This window comes from Papilio xuthus, unplaced genomic scaffold (genome assembly GCF_000836235.2).
Source record: "Papilio xuthus unplaced genomic scaffold, Pxut_1.1 DF826961.1, whole genome shotgun sequence".
In the NCBI taxonomy this organism is placed as follows: domain Eukaryota; kingdom Metazoa; phylum Arthropoda; class Insecta; order Lepidoptera; family Papilionidae; genus Papilio; species Papilio xuthus.
The window spans coordinates 6,517,217-6,537,444 of NW_013531688.1; the positions used below are offsets into that span (position 1 = coordinate 6,517,217).

The window sequence follows — 20,228 nt, forward strand, 5'->3', positions numbered from 1 at the left end:
ACAAAAAGTATTTTTTTACATAACAATAACTGACGCACGGAAATACATTTCATTTGACATCTCGTCACCTCACTGACAAGAGTATATATTTTTATGTATTTTTTTATTATTATTTATGTTTTCCTCTATGTGAATGTGTATGTCTCGCACTTCCATTGTGTTGAATCCTTAAAAGATTTCGATGAATAAGATATCGATTTCTATTCCGCCCCGAAGTATAACAGTCAGTCGGCTTTATTGATTTCGTCTAAATTTAATTTTGCTAATTTTGTTGCAGGAAATCGAGAGATGAAACGTAAAAGGTGCAGGTGTAACGTCGCTCAGTGACGTGTCCGGTGTCCGCAATGAGCGCTGACGTCACCACAATGCTTCACGTCCTCTTCTGTCTTCTTTCGCTCTCTCTGCACAGGAACTTAGCGTTCGTCCTCGACAAACAGAACCCATACTCACAGTTTCGAAAATGGAACGCCGGACTCAACGGAACTTTGGAACTCGAGTTCAAGACAGATCAACCAAATGGGTTACTTCTGTACACTGACGATGGTGGAACTTACGACTTCTTTGAATTAAAATTGGTGAATGGAGCTCTGAGATTGAGATATAATTTGGGTGGGGGAGCTCAAATAATAACGGTCGGCAACAATCTGAATGATGGGCACTGGCATAAAGTTCAGGTGAGAGCTTAACAAACACATTTACCATAATAATTATTAAGTTTCCAGTGCAATAACAAAACAAGGTACTTGAACCAGTATTTTAAAAAAGCCTAAACTTATTTTGACATCGTCAGGTTGCCCGACGTGACGAGCACACGTCTCTTACGGTGGACGGCGTGACGCAGAGCAAGACGTCACGCGGCAAAGAATACGTATTCGGCAAGTTCGCCTCCAACTCAGATGTCTTCGTTGGAGGCATCCCGCCATCGTAAGTAACCTCATATCCAATAAAACTTTCCCATGATATTAGTGTGACGATCAAACATTTTTTAATAAAAAGATTATTCAAATAGTCTATTAAAGTTTCCCAAAGAATGAATATGAATTAAACGATTATTTCTATTAAAATAAATTAATTTGACACTTAGATCATTAACAATTCTCTCAGCTATCGAGTTTCAAAGGTATAAATTACCTTTGATACTCGATGTCGGGTAATAGCTAATGACTTTAACTAATTGTTCCTTTGTGTAAATTTCGGCCCCTCGGGCTAAACGTGCGTACACTAATTATGCCCTCAATTGTACAGACTATAATAGAGTCTAGCTAAAGATTTTACAACTTAAAATAATAATAAACTCTAGGCTATTTTCTATCTGCCATGAAAAGCTGTATTTTGACTTGCTCCAGAAGCTAAGTTTAAAAAATTAAGGGTTAAAACATTGCAATTATATGTTTAAATATCTGTCGCATGCGACTCCGTCCGCGCGGAATTAAAAAAATGATTAGTAGCCTATATGTTCTTCCAGACTGTTACACTTCGATTTAAGTTTCATAGATATCCGTTGCTCCGTTTTGAAGAAACTTCAATATATATAAACTTTCGCTTTTATAATATTAGTAAGATTACGATAACAGTTACTTACCTTATCTGCGGTGTATGCTATGCTTGCTAAGACATAAAACTTTTAGAAGGAAACAAACAACAAAATTAATTTCACGACGTTCCAAAAGTTAAAACCAAAATAATTAAAAACATTTAAAGTCTATTCTTGTAGTATTTATTTATCATTGAGAATGAAACAAGCATAAAAGAATTCAATTATCCACAGCGACAGTGATTAAATGAAAAATACAAAATCAACACGTGCCGTGCTCGTGATATCCATTCCTTGATTGAATTTGCCGAAGCGGATACGGATATCAGAGTTAATAATGCGCCCGCTACTGCCGAGTGGATTTTTCATTTCAAACGTTAATACACATGTCAACATTCTTTATTGTGTCTGTGTGGAAATATAAAATCTTATATTTCTTTGTAATGTTTGAAAAAAAAATTCTAAGTCGCCAGTTTCTTATTTTAATGTCAATTACATTTAAAGTTATTAAGATTATTTGTAACAGCCAAAAGAAAAAAAAACAAAAATCCTTTTTATAACATCAATTAATTTATATTTTTTCAATAAACCTATTTCTTTTTTCTTTAATATTATTAATATTAGGAAATAGTGTGGTAAAAAAAATAATAAATCAAGCCGTCCATTGAAGTAAAATGGGGTCTACGCCATTTTGTCATTGATGTCATCTTAAAGGATGTAACGCGAGGATACATTTAGGATACAAAGCGGGTCGGGGGTGGGTCTGCGGCCTCGATAAGCGAGGACATGTCGTCCTACTTACAAGACACTAAGATACATAATATAATAATAACTACTTAAGCTTTAGAAATAACTAAAAAGAATCACAGCATTTCATGTGCGTTGTGTCATTCACAGCGTGCTATATTATTTAGGAACGAAAGATTACCTAAATCTGATAATTGTTTTAGAATTATGTAATTAAAAATAATAAATGCAACTTTTTAATATTATATATTTGGGAGTTTATTATTGAGTTTAAAATAAGGTAATACTGAATTTAAAAGTAATCAAATATTAAATATAATTTAATATCGCATTAATTATTCTAACTTCACTTTAAGTAATTGTTTAAAGTATTTCAGGTATTTAATTTGTAACAATTAACCATTTACTACAAACTCTTGCTTATGTTAAATGAATGAGAAATACGCGCGTGAAATTATAAGACATTCCAACGTTTAAAATGAGATTTGAACCTACTGACTCGTAATTAAATTCCCGAGTACTTTGCTAAACGAAATTAAACACGACGGAGTCAATTTGCAAGATTGATTTTCGTCTTTTCAACGTCAATATTACTCGTACTTTCTTATCTTCAATCTTTTTAAGTAAAGACATTAACCCGCGTCAATTATAAAGAGTGAACAAGTTAGGTAGAGACTATATATAGTATAGTATAGTATAGATGCATTAAATTTGACTTTATTACATAAGTTCAAAAAAACTTAAAGTAAACGTGTACTTAAGCTACATCTTTGTTATGTATTTTTATAATTAATTACTCTTTTAAGTTAAATTGAATTACAGGAAATCAATTTCAATTCAACTTAAAACTAAACAATACACCAAAACAAAAAACTGTTTTCTATTCCCCAGTCTATCTAAGTTGTTAGGGTACTAGCATTTCCGCGGACGAGAGCGAAAGCGTGCCCGTGGCCCCGTCCCTATGCGTTGGAGGAACAGAGAGGTTTAGTGGGTAATCCCACATAACTATCGCGTCCCCCCTAGGGCTCGGAGTATGCAAAAAAAACAAAGGGTACTAGCATTTCAAAGTCGGTTAGTTAGCTTCAATACACAATCGGCTTTACTCTGTGGCACGTTTGAGTTACAAAAACCGTGGTACAACTGTTTTCATTCACTGCTAACGTTCTGAGGTTTGTTTAGGCTGTAATCTGAATGGAGTGTTTTGAATTTAAAATTTCTCTATAGATGTAGTACAAATTTCATGTCTTTGTACTTTATATGGGTAGGAATCTTGTTGTGATCTTTTTAAAATTTTAACACAAACAACATAATTACGACCGTAACCGAAAGGCGTAGGCAGAGACCATAGAGTCTTATTTGTCATGTATATATGAATAATTTAATGTTTTTAATTTTTAATACATGCATTGTTTATTACAATATTTTGGGGTAAAATCTCAAATTGTAAGCTAGCTAGCTAAGTGGAGCTTTAAAAATTCTTATTTATTTCATAATTCTATATACCATTTTAACAGTGGTAGAGCCCGCTTTAACATCTTCGCACGAATCGGTCCGTCTCGCTCGGTGAAATACCACGACCACACAGAAGACAGGCTTGAAGTGGAAGCAATTCCGCGTACAGTCTGATGAGTGTGCGTCCCGGAGGCCTAATTTAGTCCTCTTTCCCTTCCCAACCTTTTTCTTATAAGGAAAGGATGGGAAGTGAAAGTGGACTTTCCGGATGAGAGGATGCATGGAAAGGGAAAATATTTTCTTTATGTCCATCCTCTCTTCCGTCGATTAAAGGTAGGCAACGCATATGCAATTGCGTATGTCTATGGGCAACGATCACTTCGCTATTTCAGCGATTTCAGGTGGCCGTTCGCTCGTTTGCCACTTTATGAAATAAAAAAAATCATATAGTAGTTCTAAGTGTACTGTAGGACGAATGAAAATATGACGGTCGAGGGATTTTTAGGGCGTATGAATGCTTATATAAATATTATGTTCCATCTATTTGAGAAATATAATGTACTTATACTATATACTGTAGCGCGGGTACTATCGTGAAAGCTTTTACATTTTGTTGTAATAAAATGAAATGAAATCAACAATGAATTCGACCTCAATAGTTATCGACACCTTGGCCCAGATACTGTTCACACAATTAATAAAAATGCACTCTGACTCTGTTCTATATTACTACTCTTATTCATCAAAAAACAATTATTATTTTTGCTCTTTTTTCCAATACTGCGAGTTTACACTACCGAAACACGTTCATAAAAACATATCGTTGTCTTTTTATTTGTTTTTAATAAACCAAAGATAATATTTGAATTTTATACAGGACTTTAGGCACTAAATTAAAAATAAAAAATTCTTGTGGTACTTTTTTATTTAATATAATTTTGCTTCTTTGGTCAACTTTTTCTTATTTTTTTTAATTTCAGGGGTTTTCTTTTTTCTACTATACAATTCGTTACAATATAGAAGAATAGGTGTGTCAAAGGAAGGGTATCTCCATAAATATTCCTGTCAGGTACCTTACGGAACGCTTTGCATTAGATCCCCCGGAACAGGTCATGTGACGTCACTCCCCTCTGAATAATGGCAAAATCGTGTCCGTTATCACAAACTATTACAAAGTGATAGAAAGTTTCACTCTTATATGAAGAACGAAAAATTGGAAGACATGTGAGATTTTTTAATAATATTATGAATAAAACGCTACGTTACTTGTTACGAGATATTGGCAGTTTAGATTTTACATATGACTAGCCGTCCGCGACACCGTCCGCGCAGAATTAAAAAACATAATCAGGGAACTATGTGTTCTTCCAGACTATGTTAAATATCTATGCTAAATGTTATCGAAATCCGTTCAGACTTTCTGGAGATACCTTGTAACAAACATCCATCCATCCATTTAAACATTCGCATTTATAATATTAGTAACATTTTGATATTTTTTTTCCATTTCTGACCTCAGAACATACGTATTAAGGATTCATACTAAAAGGCATAAATACGAATCAATTTAAAGAAAGCATGGAAAGTGGAAGTGGACTTTCCGAATGAGAGGATGCACGGAAAGGGAAAATATTTTCTTTCTGTGCATCCTCTCCTCCGTCGATTAATGCAATTGCGTATGTCTATGGGCAACGGTCACTTCGCTGTTTCAGCGATTTCAGGTAGCCTTTCGGTCGTTTGCCACCTTATGATAAAAAAATACAATTTTAATACAATTAGTGTATACGCAAAATCTATTAATCAGCTTAATGTTGCCCTTTTAATAGTCACATAGAAACGGACACTGCTAAAGGACTTTTGTTTAAAACTTTCTAATCATTTCCATTCATTACAACTAACTTTAAGTTAAGTTTAGAACACAACCGCAACCTCAGCCGTAACCACTCAAACCCTCACTTGTTATTTACTAAGGGTGCGACTTTTGGTTAACACTAGAGAAAACTAATTTTAAAGTTTCATAATACTTTAAAATGAATTATACACGCTAAAAACATTACTCCTCTGTCAGTTGGGATTAATATAAAATAATAAATTAAATACTGAATACTAATTAAATTGAGTTTCCGAGAGTTTAATTACGTGGATAAGGACTTTTAAGGATTAAAATTAATTGGTTTATGATATTAACGGGAAAATATTTTAAAAAGCTTTAAAGAAAACTTTCATTGCTAAGAGTGTTTCCGCTTTCAAATTATGATTAAACATTTTAAATGCACTTTATATATTAAAACTAAGCCTATAATTTACTAAAATATATTATTAAAAGGAGTCCCTTTAGGCAAGGTCCCGAAGATACTGGCAGCGTTCCCTCTTTGGACAGCTAAACTAATTCTTTCAAATTCACTTATATGTAACTTGAACTTTTAGGTATTATTGTAATTGAATTATACAAAATTTAATTACTAATCTTACTTTATAATTAAATTAAAGTAATTCAGTGACAAAATGTTTCAATTTAGTCTCTAAACGCTAAAGTCTTGCTTGAGGTGAGTCTAGCTTTGCGGCGGCCATTTTGTTGCGCCATCGCCTCCGCAGCTGTATTCAATCCATTTAATACTCTAAATACTATTTCAATTCAGATGTATAATTGTATACAATGAAGTAAAATATTAAATTGAAATGGGAATTGCGATGCAGAGGTTGATAATGCAAACATTTTTTTTCTAAATTAGTGCTCGTTGTCCATAGACATTCGCAATCTAACAAAAAAAACAAACTGAAGTTTAAATTAGTCTGTTAAAGTCACGCAACTTATTTAAAAGTAAAATATTTTTTTTGTTAAGAAAAATAATCTTATATATAAAATTCTCGTGTCACAATTTTCGTTCCCATACTCCTTAGAAATGGCTGGACCGATTCTGATGAAATTTTGTGAGCATATTCTGTATGTCTGAGGATCGGCTACTATCTATTTTTAATCCCGCGCAGACGGAGTCGCGGGCAACAGCTAGTAAAATATAAAATTAATAAAGTTGATATTAATTTTTACAAATTTAATTCTAATATTAAATTCTACTTAGTTACATACGTTTCTATGTAGTTGAAAAAAACTCTAAAAGATGTTTTAAAAGATTCGTGAGATTTATCCGTTAGATAGCGACCGAGTCTTTTTTAGAATTCGTACAGAATAATTTATGAAAATGAGAATCCACTAAAGCCGGATTGCTTTTTGAATCTCGATTTTATATTACATTTTAAGGCCAATATCATTGTGAAAAATTTATTTTACTTAGTATTAAAGGTTCTGAATTGCACATTATTTATAACGAGCAATATTTGAAAGGAAAGTTTAAAAAAAAAAATTCAAGCTGGGTTAACTAAAAATTAGAATTTTTTATTGTTGAAAACATTTTAAATTTCTGTCAAGTATTTTAACCGTTGAAATATTTTATACCGAATTAATTCAATGTTAATTCTAATTTTTCAAGCTGTACAAATATAATGTATGAAAAACCAGACATAATAGAAAACGTCTTGAATATTTTAGTAAGTTTAAAACAGATGGCGCTCTGCACTCTGAGGTCGTCCGATTACATTCTAAATTATTCATTTTCTATTGTCTAGTTTTGTAACAGTGGTCTGTCATGAAAACTGATTGCTTTGACTTTTGACAATCCATTTTGTTGAATTTACTCTTTTATTGCTATGATTCCATGACATTGAGTACTAAAAAAAATGTTAGAAATATTGATAATGTAAATTTGATAAAGAGAAAATAACTCACTGACCTTTATGTCTGATTTGTAAAATGTTTGTTTTCAATCTTTGTCTTCATGTATTTTCTTGTTTTCCAAATTGTATCTCATAATATTATGCTTAGTTTTACATGATATGTACTGTTATTTTGTTTATGGCTAGTGCACTCCTAGGCCCCGAGATACAAGCTCAGCCTAGTTTGGGGTCTGCAAGATACTTCACTGTATATTATTCTAACGTGTTTTTGTGAAATAAATTTATTCTTATTCTTAAAGAGATAAATATTTCCGTCTACAGAAAGAAATGTTTAGAAATTGTATTATCATTTATATATAGAGTACCATTATTAATATTAATAGCTCAGAAAAGTATTGTGTAGGCGATGACTCTTATTTATATTGTACTAAGGTCTTTATTTGTTCACCCTATTCAAGGTAGCACTTAGCGTAACGCAATTCAACAATTATCAATTCCAAAGGGTCCGAATTTTAATAAGAGGTCGGGGATGTTTAATATTTGGAAATGGAATAATATATAACATTAAATAATTAACTACGCTGATTCATTTGACTACTTTTGTTCAACTGGGAGATTATAATTTGTAATTCTGTCACGTAGTTACAGGGAGGTCTCATATCTTAGTAAGTTAGCACTTTTATGTCCATGTGCATACCAAGAAGGCTGATTTAATTAAGATAGAATAATGTTTCTAAAAGTTCTACATTTGGTTCTTACTAGGATTTCTCATATTACTGTAATTTATTAAGTTTTGTAGATTTTGAATAATATTTTTATTATTTTTAATGTAATTTTACGCTACAATATTTTTCCAAACATTTTTCAGAAAGGTTTAGTTGTTACTTATTAATTTTCTTCCAATACTTGGCTTCAAATTCGCACCATATTTTCCATATCTAATCATTGTAATCAACATATTCTTAATTCATTGTTTACGTTCGGGTTTGATGAAGCGATAAGCCTGTAAACATCCCTGAGGGCGCGCGCTGTTTGTTCGAAGCTCATAACTTATGTCTCCCTCCCACTCGTGTGTCAATATGTTTGTTCATAACTTCCGACTCCCTCGCACTCTGAGCGTCGTATTTGATCTAGAGCTTTATTGTAAGCGCTTCGTTTTGTTTGTGTTTGAAGCGAAGGCGGGTTTTGAGCCAGTATTCGTAAATATAATGCGACATAGTTATGTGGCCCGGTAAGAGATGCACTGGAATCGCGGTTAGCTCGAATAGAAAATGTTTAAAGTCTTCGTAGACATTGAAAACCATTTAACTGGTTTTCAAAGCTTACAAAGTTCCTGTTAATTAAGTTTAAAAACATTGTAGAAGGATTTCTTTCGTATATTTTATGGGAAATAATGTTAAAAGGTAATTTTTGTAAAGTTTAAAACCGTCGTAGTTAACCGCTAAGTATAACAAATACGTTCGCAATGCGGCCGCGTGGTAGCGCTGCGGTCGACTTTTCATTGCTCAAATATTTTCTAGACGACATTTTCGTGTTGGAAGTTAAAATATACTTATGAAGTAGGCGTTTAATTGGATTTTAAAAATGAAAATTTAATTTTTTACGAACTTATTCAAGTAACCTTGGCATTGTTTTTAATATACCTTTTTGTGTTATAATGTTGGTGTAGAAATGTTAATAGATACAATTTAATATCGATGATTTTTATATCTAAAGGAGACAAAGCAAGCGCGCACTTGACTTCGCCAAAACAGCGAAGTGTCGTTGCCCATAGATATCTGCATTTGCAGATGCGTTGCTTACTTCTAATTGACAGAGGAGGGTACGCACAGAAAGAGGACATTTCCCCTCTTCTTAATATTATTATAGTTGATATTTCTTATTTTGTTTAGATTTGTAATTTAAATAAGAATCATCAAAGTTACGCTTTTCAAAGTAAAAATATTGTGCATTGTAAATGGAAATATCATATTATTTGTATTGCAGAATAAAAAAAATACATTTCCAACAAAATTGGATGAAAATGATTCGATTGAATAACAGAATTGCAAATAACATAACACCGCACAATCCTCTTCGGAAATTGCTCTCATTTTTTGCATTCAAATATTTTTCATCAGAACTTTAGGACATTGAATTCTTTTTGTTGCGATATTTATTGGAATGTAACATGAATTAAAAAAAAAATTCAAAAAATCTTGTAAAATACCACTGTTTTTTTTTCAAAAAGTTTACGAAGTTTAAATGTGTTTTGGCATTAGAAGCCTACTATTATTAAGACTCGTTAGTTATATTAGGGCCTGTATCATAAATATTAGATAAAGGTTACAAGGGGATTACATGTGTTAGCGGTCGTCCGTTTGCTCGTAACGTGGGAGGTTGATAAATGACGTCATATTGTAAACGTATGAAAAAGGTCCCTCATCGATCTTACAGCTGTTTACACTAAATTAGGTTCATTCAACTGAACTTTTGTACAGCAAACGTGTTAAAAAAATAAATCGATAAGGTCATAATAGGATAGCAAAATTTTATCTGTATTGTTTACCTCTATGAAAACTGAAAATGCCAGAGTTTACAGATGATGTTACAAGCTTTCTTATAAAAAAAAACAATGATATAATATTCATAACTAAGCTCCATTAAGTAGGAATGAGGTAATTTGGATAGAATATTGTGGTAACATATGCTATGTAATGTTTCAAACCAGAATGATATTTAATAGGAAACAATGTTATCTTTTTTAAAAGCAAATAAATAATATTAATGTGGAAATACGACTGACTAGCTGTCTGACTCTGTCATAAAAATAACATCATTAGTAGCCTATGTGTTCTTCCAGTCTTAGTTCTACATCTATGCCAAATTTCATCGAGATCCATACAACCGTTCTCGAGATACCTTTAAACAAACATCCATACATCCAAACATTAGCATTTATAATATTAGTAAGATGTTATCTGATATATAAACACGGCTAAACACTCACGTATATTCGTCCGGTAGCGGCACCGACTAGTTTCCAGCCCATCGGGGGCCCTTCATCAGGATGAGTGGTACTGGTGTTATTTCGCTGGTAATACTAGTCGGTGCCGCTACCGGACGAATATACGTGAGTGTTTAGCCGTGTTTATATATCAGTTTAGTATGTCTCACGAAAGTTTGAATAAGATTTTATCTCTATGAATATTTTTACTCTATTACAGTATACTGCAGTACCTTTAGTTAAATATACGTTGATTTTCAGTTGGACGAATGTAATTATAATAACATTTCAAAGATGAATATTGAAAAATAATATGAATAGTAGCTATTGATATGAAAAGGACAAAGGAGAATACAGTAATAACTGATTATTAATTATTCACAAAGGTTTTTGATGTAACTTGATGATATTGTTCCAATGAAATCGTTTCACATTACATTGGTTCGTGTCATTTGGTATTATTGATTGTGAATTCAGAATATATTAGTAGGCGTATTATTTACTCATTTTAACAAATTGTTTTTAGAAGGATGACATTGTCAATGAAAGATATTACTTTTGAAAGAGTTTGTGTCACACAAAGACCTATATGTATTTGTTTATCCAAAAAAAAATATATATATAATGATAAAATGTTCTTCAACTTTTATGTGCTATTTTAATATGGTTAATAGTTTTTAAAATGATGTATTTATTTTGTAACTTTTTGCAAATCCGTAATAATTCGGTCACGCGAAGTTGACAACACGAAGCGTTCGTTCGTCACGTGAAGTATTTTTCTTTTTTCTGTGTTCATTTCATTTTTAGATCTTATCTTACAAATATTTACAACCGTTTACAGGCGTAAGACATTTTTTTTCGCACTCAAGACGACGCCGCGTCGTAACATGGCTAGATAAGTAATTCGTTATTTTTAAACGAAGATATTTTTGACACAGAAAAAAAATTCTATTGCTACAAAACGGCAAACCAATTGTGTTGTTTCTGTAAAATCACCGAATAATCTTTATATATGATTGCTTGGTTTATTGTTTGGAAATTACAGCTTTTGCTTCATCTCGATTTTAAACCGTCTGTTGAAGTTCTGGCTGTTTCTATCTGTGTTATTAGATCAAATCTTAACCGACTGCGCTTAATCGAGTTAATCAAGTAGGCACAAAATATCATGGTTTATAGCCTGTCCATTGTCAGGGGTACTATCTACAGGGGTATCTACTACGGTGTCATCAGTACATGTGTGCTCTTTGAGAATAACAAAACGTATCTTATATATAAAATTCTCGTGTCACAATTTTCGGTCCCATACTCCTCCGAAACGGCTTGACCGATTCACATGAAATTTTGTGAGCATATTGAGTAGGTCTGAGAATCGGCCAACATCTAATTTTAATCCCGCGCGGACGGTGTCGCGGGCGACAGCTAGTATAAATATAAATGTCACGGCAATTGTACGGTTATATATTTCATTGTTTGAAAGCTTTTTGACAAGTTAAACAGAAGCACTAAATATAGCGGTATTCCTTAGCGGTATACTTCAACTGTGATGTACACAAGAAGCGACGTCAGAATTGAATCCGCATTCGAGCAAATAAGGGAACCGCGGAAACATTTAGCGATCCGACTTACTCCGTCGTGTAGAACCACAGACCGCAAAGGATTGTTGGGTGCTGTATGACGAACTAACTCCTCAAACATCGCTTAGTAAGATAAATAATAGACCTATTTTACTAGTAAATATGAGAGATGTCTATTGTTTAAATATTTATCTACAATTGGTTTAGTATTCTTTTGGTAGTTTTATAATTTTTAGTCACATGCTACAGAAGGCCAGAAGAAGAATACGGAAGGCAAAGCAAAAATAATATCTGTATATAATAGTCTACGTTAAGGAACATTTTAGTTTTCATAAATCAACATTGGTTAAAAGTACAAATGACTGATTATTTAGCCTATGTAAATTGTGCATTTACTTTAGTTCGAAGAAAAATCGTCGTTCGTTCAATTTGCTTTTATTTAGGGATGAAATGAAATTGTCTTTCTGTCCAACACAAAGAAAACTAATTTATATTTGTTGATTTGTTTCGTCCCAGTTGACAGAGATCCAAAAGTTATATAGAATTTAGGTTAAATTGTAAAAAGGTCAATCATTAATGCATAGTCTATTTTCTGATGTGAAACTATTCGTTCGTTCTTTTAGCATTGTTTGTACTAATTTAGTTATAGCGATCAGAGACGTTACTTTAGTTTCATCTCTAGTCAAAAGGCAATTGAAGATCAACGTTTTATAATAAGCTATGTCAGCTTATTGATTGTATCCTAGCTGTCGCCTGCGACTGCGACTCCTCGCGGTACTAAACAAAAACCAACTTAATAAATAGCCTATCTGTTCTTGTTGACTATGTTTTTTATCTGTGCCAAATTTCATCGAAATCCGTTGTGCGGTTCTGGAGATACCTTCTAACATACATCCATCCTACTATACATATCAACTTTCGCATTTATATTATTAGTAAAGTTTTGTTGTCAAGAAATTTTGATTAATATGGTAGTTGTATTGTTATCTCTTTTTTTTCAATGAGAAAAAGAGAGATGAAAATATAACCTTATGCAGATGTTTCGACAGATAGAAACATATTGTATCTCATCTTGGAAATGTATTTAGAGAATTCTCTTGACAATAATTGTTGATGTGACCTACTTTGACAGTTTCAGGGTTGGAACGACATTATTTTTATAATATTGATCTACATATTTGTCAGTCGAGTGTAGAAGGTTTCAGCTTTGTTAAAGTGAGACAGATTCAATACATTTGGGATATTCTATTTCTGTAACAGATATGGATTGATTTGAACTTTTCACTAGCTTTCGCCAGTGACTCTGTCCGTGCCGAATTAAAAAAATTAAATAATAGTATTTGGCATAGAAGCAGAACATCTATGCCTTCAGAAAGATCTTTGCAGCGGTTCTGACGATGCCTTCTAACAAACATACATCCATTCATCCAAACATCGCATTTATATTAGTAAGAAGAAGTGAAAAGTAGTAGGTCAAGCTTGTTTAAACCATTGAATTCTTATAGTTATTTATTTGTAACGTAATAACACAAGCGTCTTATTTGCGTGCAGTATGTCTAGTCGAAGTTCGGATCTATAAATTATCATCACTATTTCGTAACCTTAACATGTTCAACGCTGTTTCGTAGACGTTAGTCATGCAACAATCTAAGCTTGTAAATCCAATAGATAAGATCCAATGTATCGACGGCTATTGCGTGATTTTGAAAATATCATTTAAGTTATAAGGAAATTTTGTGTAATTCTATGACCAATTTACAAAATAATTGGCTATTCTTGGCAGATGGTTGGATGGATGTTTGTTTGAAGGTACCTCCGGAACGACTCAACAGATCTCGCTGAAATTTGGCATAGATATAGGACATATTCTGGAAGAACAAACGCTAATATTAAGCTTTATTTAATTCCGCACGGACGAAGTCGCGGGCGACTGCTAGTAATTTTTAATTTCAAATAATGTCACTGTTAATACATTGATTTTGTTAGCTTGTTTCCGAAAGACTGATCTTGATGAAAAAAAAATAACTTGAAAATAATCTGTAGAATAATCTTAAGAGGAAAAGGTTCATCGTATCACCGAAATTAAAGTGGATACATAATTTAGAGAGACATCTTATTTCGTTAGAGTCGTATTTATTGTTTAATAGGACAGCTTTAATGGGAAGCTCTTAATTTTGATAACATTATTGCTAAGGAACGGGATGGTAGAGCTTCTGAATGTTAATTGAGTTTTCTTCTAAGAAATTTGGTACGATTGAGAATTTTTACCTTTTTCCTTTGAATTGTTTTCATTTATAAAAAGAAATATTAAAAAAAAAAGATATTTACGTTAAGAGATGCGATAACATTAATGATTTTTTAAACAGCCAGAAATGTTGGCTTTTACTGATTGTCACAAAAAAATAAAAGAAAAGTCAATCGTAACAAAAAAAAACTTATTAAGTTATTATCAGTCGAATAAAGTAGGCAACGTATACGCTACTTCAGCGTATTTAGACGGCTTACTTGTTTGCCACCTTATGATATAAAAAAATATATGAATCATATGACAAATATGGTACAAAACATTTATTGACGTATTTACTTGACGTAACTACGATTTCCGAACGTAACAGAACAAAGACTATTATGTTTCGAAACTACGCCACGCTACGCTTCTAACTTACACCAGTTTTTATTTAGAAACTGTTTTCAAAATAAAAAGAGGGCGCTGTAAAATATGGTGTCATTAATACTTAAGTACTGCCGGTTTTCTTTCTTACATTCGGAAAGCGAAACGGCTCCGTGGTACAATATTTTGTATTTAGTACTTTTCCTACAACTTCCTTTTTTAAACCGATTTACTATACTTAATACTATACTTAAATAGTACTTAATACGACTGTCAAAAGAGTCCCTTCCTAATTTCGAATGATGTGACAATTGAATACAATTACTATCGTTGTCTCTATTTCTTTGAAGGGAATGAAAGGGATAGTCATATTGTTGTAAAACAGTGGTAATTCAACGTTAACTCTGGTCACAAAGGCGTGCGTGATTGTAAACATTTTTTCATTAAATTGTTTTTAAAGCTTACCTAATTACGTAGCTATTGTTATTAAGTTCTTTATTATTCATCTCTTGACACTTGGGATTGAACTTTGAACTACATATGGCCTCTTGACACCGCGCCACTGACACTCGTGAGTATCGCTGGATATTCAATAGCTGTTTTACATTGTTTTATTACGTATTATTTACTAAAAAAAACGATAGAAAAACACACTACGTTCGTATCTCCTCTTTTACTCTGCTAATGCAATCGCCTTCTAATTTTTCAGATTCTCTTGATTTAATATTATTTAAGAGTAACATTATTGCACTGCTTATCACGACCTCAAAGGCCGGCAACGCATCTGCGGTTCCTCTGGTATTGCTGATGTCCATGGGCATCGTTGAACACCTCGGTGTTCCTGCTGCTCGTTTGCCCCTTTCTGTTATAAAAAAAACTGTCATTTGTTTTTTCTCCTTTCTTTGAGGACTTTGTCCTTGTACATATCTTGCCTGAATAAATTAACGCAGAATAAAAAAAAATCTATGATTAATTTTAATGAGATCCATGAAGCCATTATGAAGATACGTTGTAACAAACATCCATCCATGTAAATATTCGCATTTATAATATTAGTAAGATAAGCAAGATTGTTAGTTGTCTTCGTAACTATTTTTATCCAGGCATATATATTTCACGTCTGAATGTAATCCCTTCTGTGTAATTAAACTGTGAGATCGCTTTAGGCTCGCGTAGACAACGTCTTTATTGCATCACGTAGCAATTCCTTTAGCTACGTGATACCTTAAAAATTCCAGAGAAAATTCTTTCGGATGATTCAAGAAAATTGTTATCTTTAAATATTAATAAGCTTTTTAATTAAGTCTTTTAAAATAATTTGTTGCTATTTTAAGTTGGATTTCAAAGAGTTAAATAAAAAAAATTGTTGATATTTTTATGTAGAGTGAAAATTAATGAATTTACATTTGCGGTTAAATTTGAGGTTATTATTGAATTACTTTTTGTTTTATAATAAATTTTTCGTTTGCCTTCTTATATTAATCAATGAAAATAAACACTATAAAACGACATATTTAAAATGACAATATGTGTTGCTTGATACGTGAATAATAAGAAACCACGCGATGTGATCCGGTTACATCAGCTGGTTACGAAGTCACGTCGCTTCATTATGCAGGGGCCGCGTGTTGGCCATTCATCCCGCACTCCGCTGCGACCCTGTTGAACCTCACTCGAGACATCTGCCAACTTTCAATGCTGCACCTTGCTGGTAAAATTTTCATGGAAAATATTACGAATTAAAAAAAAATAAGACGAGAATATAAATTAAAAAATCCATGATAAGGCTTAAATCGAATGTTCTAGATATTAATATATATTTGAATGTAAACACAAAAGTTTTGAAGTTAATAAAGACACGAATAATTAATACGCAAATAAGATGGGTTTAAAGCTGTGAGCCAAGTCAAAGAGGTAAAGTGCAATATAACAGCTCATAGCTTCTTGTAATATGAAGATTAAATTTTATTGCGTTTGAACAAAGTACAATATATTAAAAAGCATGAAATATTAAAAGGTATTTTGAAAATGGTTTCATAAAGAGTGGATCATTCCCGACCGACCGCTGTGACCTGATTCTCACCACTTCCTTTTGAAATAGGTAAACTGAATTCTATTCGAAGCGAAGACAATGACTGAAATAGGATTTTAGAAAAGAACAATTCGATGAGAACAAAAGAATCTAATTGTAACAATAAGACCTATGAATAGCTGAAAGGCAGTTTTTAAACTAACTCAATTTACTTTAGTCATGATTTCATGAAGATTTAATATTATTAATGGACACCTAACTTGTTTAATGTTTTTTTTAAATCATGAATAGCTTTATGGACTATTCAATATTACTTTAACTGTGTCATAAATTATGTTTGTCCGCTCGCAAAATTTTCTCAAAAATTGGTTTCGTTTCACATATTGTCATAATTGTTTTTATTTTTTTATATTTTTGTATTTTTATTTTTCACTGTGGTAATAATATTGAAAAGATTAAATAACTGTTTATTTTAGTTTAATAATTTATCTTTTTATATATTATATTTTTAATAACTATTTTTTTTAAATTGATTTTAAACAACTAAATTTAAAAGTATTTATTAGTATTGTTGTAGTCTTGACCTATTTTAGTTAAGACGAACCATTTATATTAAGGGACGGATCTATTAGAGAAGACAGTATTCATAGTCGCGGCCAACATCTGACCTTGTTCCGTCTAGACAGCTCGCGACAGACAATCTAGATAATCCCTTACTTAGACTATGGATTAGGGACGTACATCAGGACAACAGTTGATTAAAGTCAAGGAATAGAGGTACACAATACGTGACGCTTTGTGTAATTCTGTTAAATTAAATCCGATTTATGTTAATATTTTTAGCTATTATAATTTCATAGTTCTTTTTTTCATGTCTTTCTAAAGTATACAGATGAGTCTTAATTTATCAAAAATCTTTAAATCACAGTACCAAAAGTAGAACAAACCTTCTATTTCTGTTCAAAATTAAATTACTGGTACTTGAAAAATAATTGATGTAAGAAAATTTACGTCTTTACGGAAAAAAAAATTGCTATACGCTTAAATTTTTACAAATTTAGTTTCTTCCAAAGTATGTTTGAAATTTAATTTTGTCTTCGTCTGAAGTTTAAAAGATCGTAGACATAAGCGAAGATGCGAAAAGCCATTTTAAAATAAGCGAGCGACTTGTCTGCTTCACTTGTGATATATCGCAGGCTTCACGTTTAATAGAAAGGGACGGAAGATTAATCATGATAAGCCGTCCCTGTCGCACTGAGAGTGATGTTCGCTTGAAATGTGAGAATTGTTTTTCGAATCAAGTTGAAATTTGAGAAAAGTCAGGGAGCCCCAAAATTAAAATGACTCTACTGTACAAGTAAATATTAAAAAAATATATATACGTATTAATATACGTTCAAAAAATAAGAAACTCTGTACATTTCGGCTCGGTTTGTTTTAAAATCAATGGCTTTTTAGGCGAATAAAGTTAAGAAAATGATCTAGGGTGTAGAGGCTACAAGTAATACAGACAGATATACTGTTTGGATGTTATAGTATATATACTTATAGTGTATTTTCTTTAAAAAAAAGTTATAAACAAACATTTAACAAAGTAATAAATTCGCTGCAGAGGCGGCCGCCTTGTTATTGGATTTCCGCTCCAAGTATTGCTTGGACCTAATTTTGTTGTTGTTGCAGTTTCGTTTATGTTTCATATCAAAAACTGTTCAAATATATAAAATGCTTGATTTATTAAATATAGTTTCCATCCTTTATGTTATATTTAATTTGTTAATCTGTGATTTTACACTGAAACTGATTATTTAATAAGATAGCAAACTTAAAGTGTAGGAAATAACTTTCTACATCTAATTATGCTGAATCAAAGTTCAAGAACAACTAATTTGCTGACCGAATATCGTTTGAAATAGAGATAAATTGCTACGTTCAGCTAATAGGTGAGTTTGAGTACAAATGAAATGCTGCAAAAATTGACGAATTATTTGCAGTTTTTTTTTTAATTAATTTGTCTTTTCATGATAACACTGTTGGTTAAAAATTGGTTAGTTTATAAAAGGAAATTATATATTTTTTATATAAGTATCTTACTGTTTCTTATCTGTATATATTGTGACCTGATTTCGTATATAAGAGAGTACAGTTTAAAGCTCAATTTTATATTCGTTGTTAGAAACGTTGTTTCGTTTATGGCAGCCATCTTTTTGCACGGACTTAGAACAAAGGATGCTAGGAAAGTGCAATGGTTTGTGAAGTGTCGCGGAATAAAGTAAATGGAGCTTTTTTCGTTTCTTTGTTACGGAGTATATGTAGCGTGGCTTAATTTATTGAGCTTTAAGCTCCCGACAGACACAATATTATGATTTTACATCTTGATTTAGCCAAAATGAAGACTATTCTATATTTTTCGAAACTCGCTTTTGTAAAACTTGATCTAAATTTTGACTATTTTACGCTTTAGTGCTGATTAAAAATATTTAGCAAATAAGATATTTTTAACGATATCTGCTTGATATAACCTTATAACAAAATATGATAGGTGTTTTAAAATTTCACTCACCATTACTACTTTTCTTTAGCTACTAAATACCTTTAAAAATACTTATTAACTGCACTTTTTCCTCATTTTTAATATCCATTTAAAAACCAACAGAAACAATATTTGTTATCGTAAATCAAAACGAGTTCGCAAATCCGTTCATAAATCGTTTTGCATCCACCGCGTCATAGCAGACGCCATGTTTAATCGCGTCCATACATCAACTGTCTGCAGCAATGATTTTTGAAAATCATACTAGTTAATTTTCTGATTCATTCCGTCTTAACACGTCGTTTCATCTCCTCTTCGTAAATACCTTAGAGTCAACATAGCTCTATCAATATATATTATCGTTGATGAGGAAAGCAGATTAGAATTGCACGGTCTAAATATTCTTATCTCGACGCTCATTCTTTTAAGAAACTTGACTCAAAACACAGCTTCATTATATAGGATATTATAAAGGAAAGGTTAACATTTGGTTTATTAAATACAATTTAAGTAAGAGTCATATTTTTTATTTTATAAAGAATTGCAACAGAAAACATCTTCGTCGCTTAACATTTTAAAGAATAATATCTTCTATAATAGAGAGCTTTAAGCTTTATCCGTACTTTGAGCTTAAAATGCGAAAAACAATTCTCGCTTGGCAGCTCAACATCTATCTTACTGCGACAGGGACAGCGTGCTACGATTCGTCTTCCGTCTTTTTCTATTAAACGTAAACCCGGCAATATATCAAAGCGGATATGCGCCATTCGAAAGTGATGGAAGAATATTTCTTTTTAAAACATCTTAATTGGAGTTCATTTAGTTCTTAATTCGTATCTTTGCTTCAAATAATCGACTGAAAGCTTCGTATCAGCGACCATCTTGGCCGAATTTTATCTTACTAATTTTATAAATGCCAATATTTCGGTGGATGGATGGATGTTTGTTACCAGGTATCTCCGGCACGACTTAACGGGATTCGATGAAATTTTGCACAAATGTAGAACATAGCATAGAGTCGTAAGCGAAA

The 20,228-nt window shown here is 32.1% G+C and overlaps 1 protein-coding gene across 1 annotated transcript in view; it reads left to right on the forward strand.

The window, feature by feature from the left end:
* LOC106120392 (neurexin-1) overlaps positions 1 to 20,228 on the forward strand; it is an 85,561-nt gene that overhangs the window by 18,935 nt on the left and 46,398 nt on the right. The window contains exons 2-3 of the mRNA XM_013315736.1: positions 278 to 674; positions 791 to 924. Of these exons, the coding sequence (XP_013171190.1) occupies positions 345 to 674; positions 791 to 924 (464 nt within the window). The 5' untranslated portion in view covers positions 278 to 344. The remainder of the gene's footprint in view (positions 1 to 277; positions 675 to 790; positions 925 to 20,228) is intronic.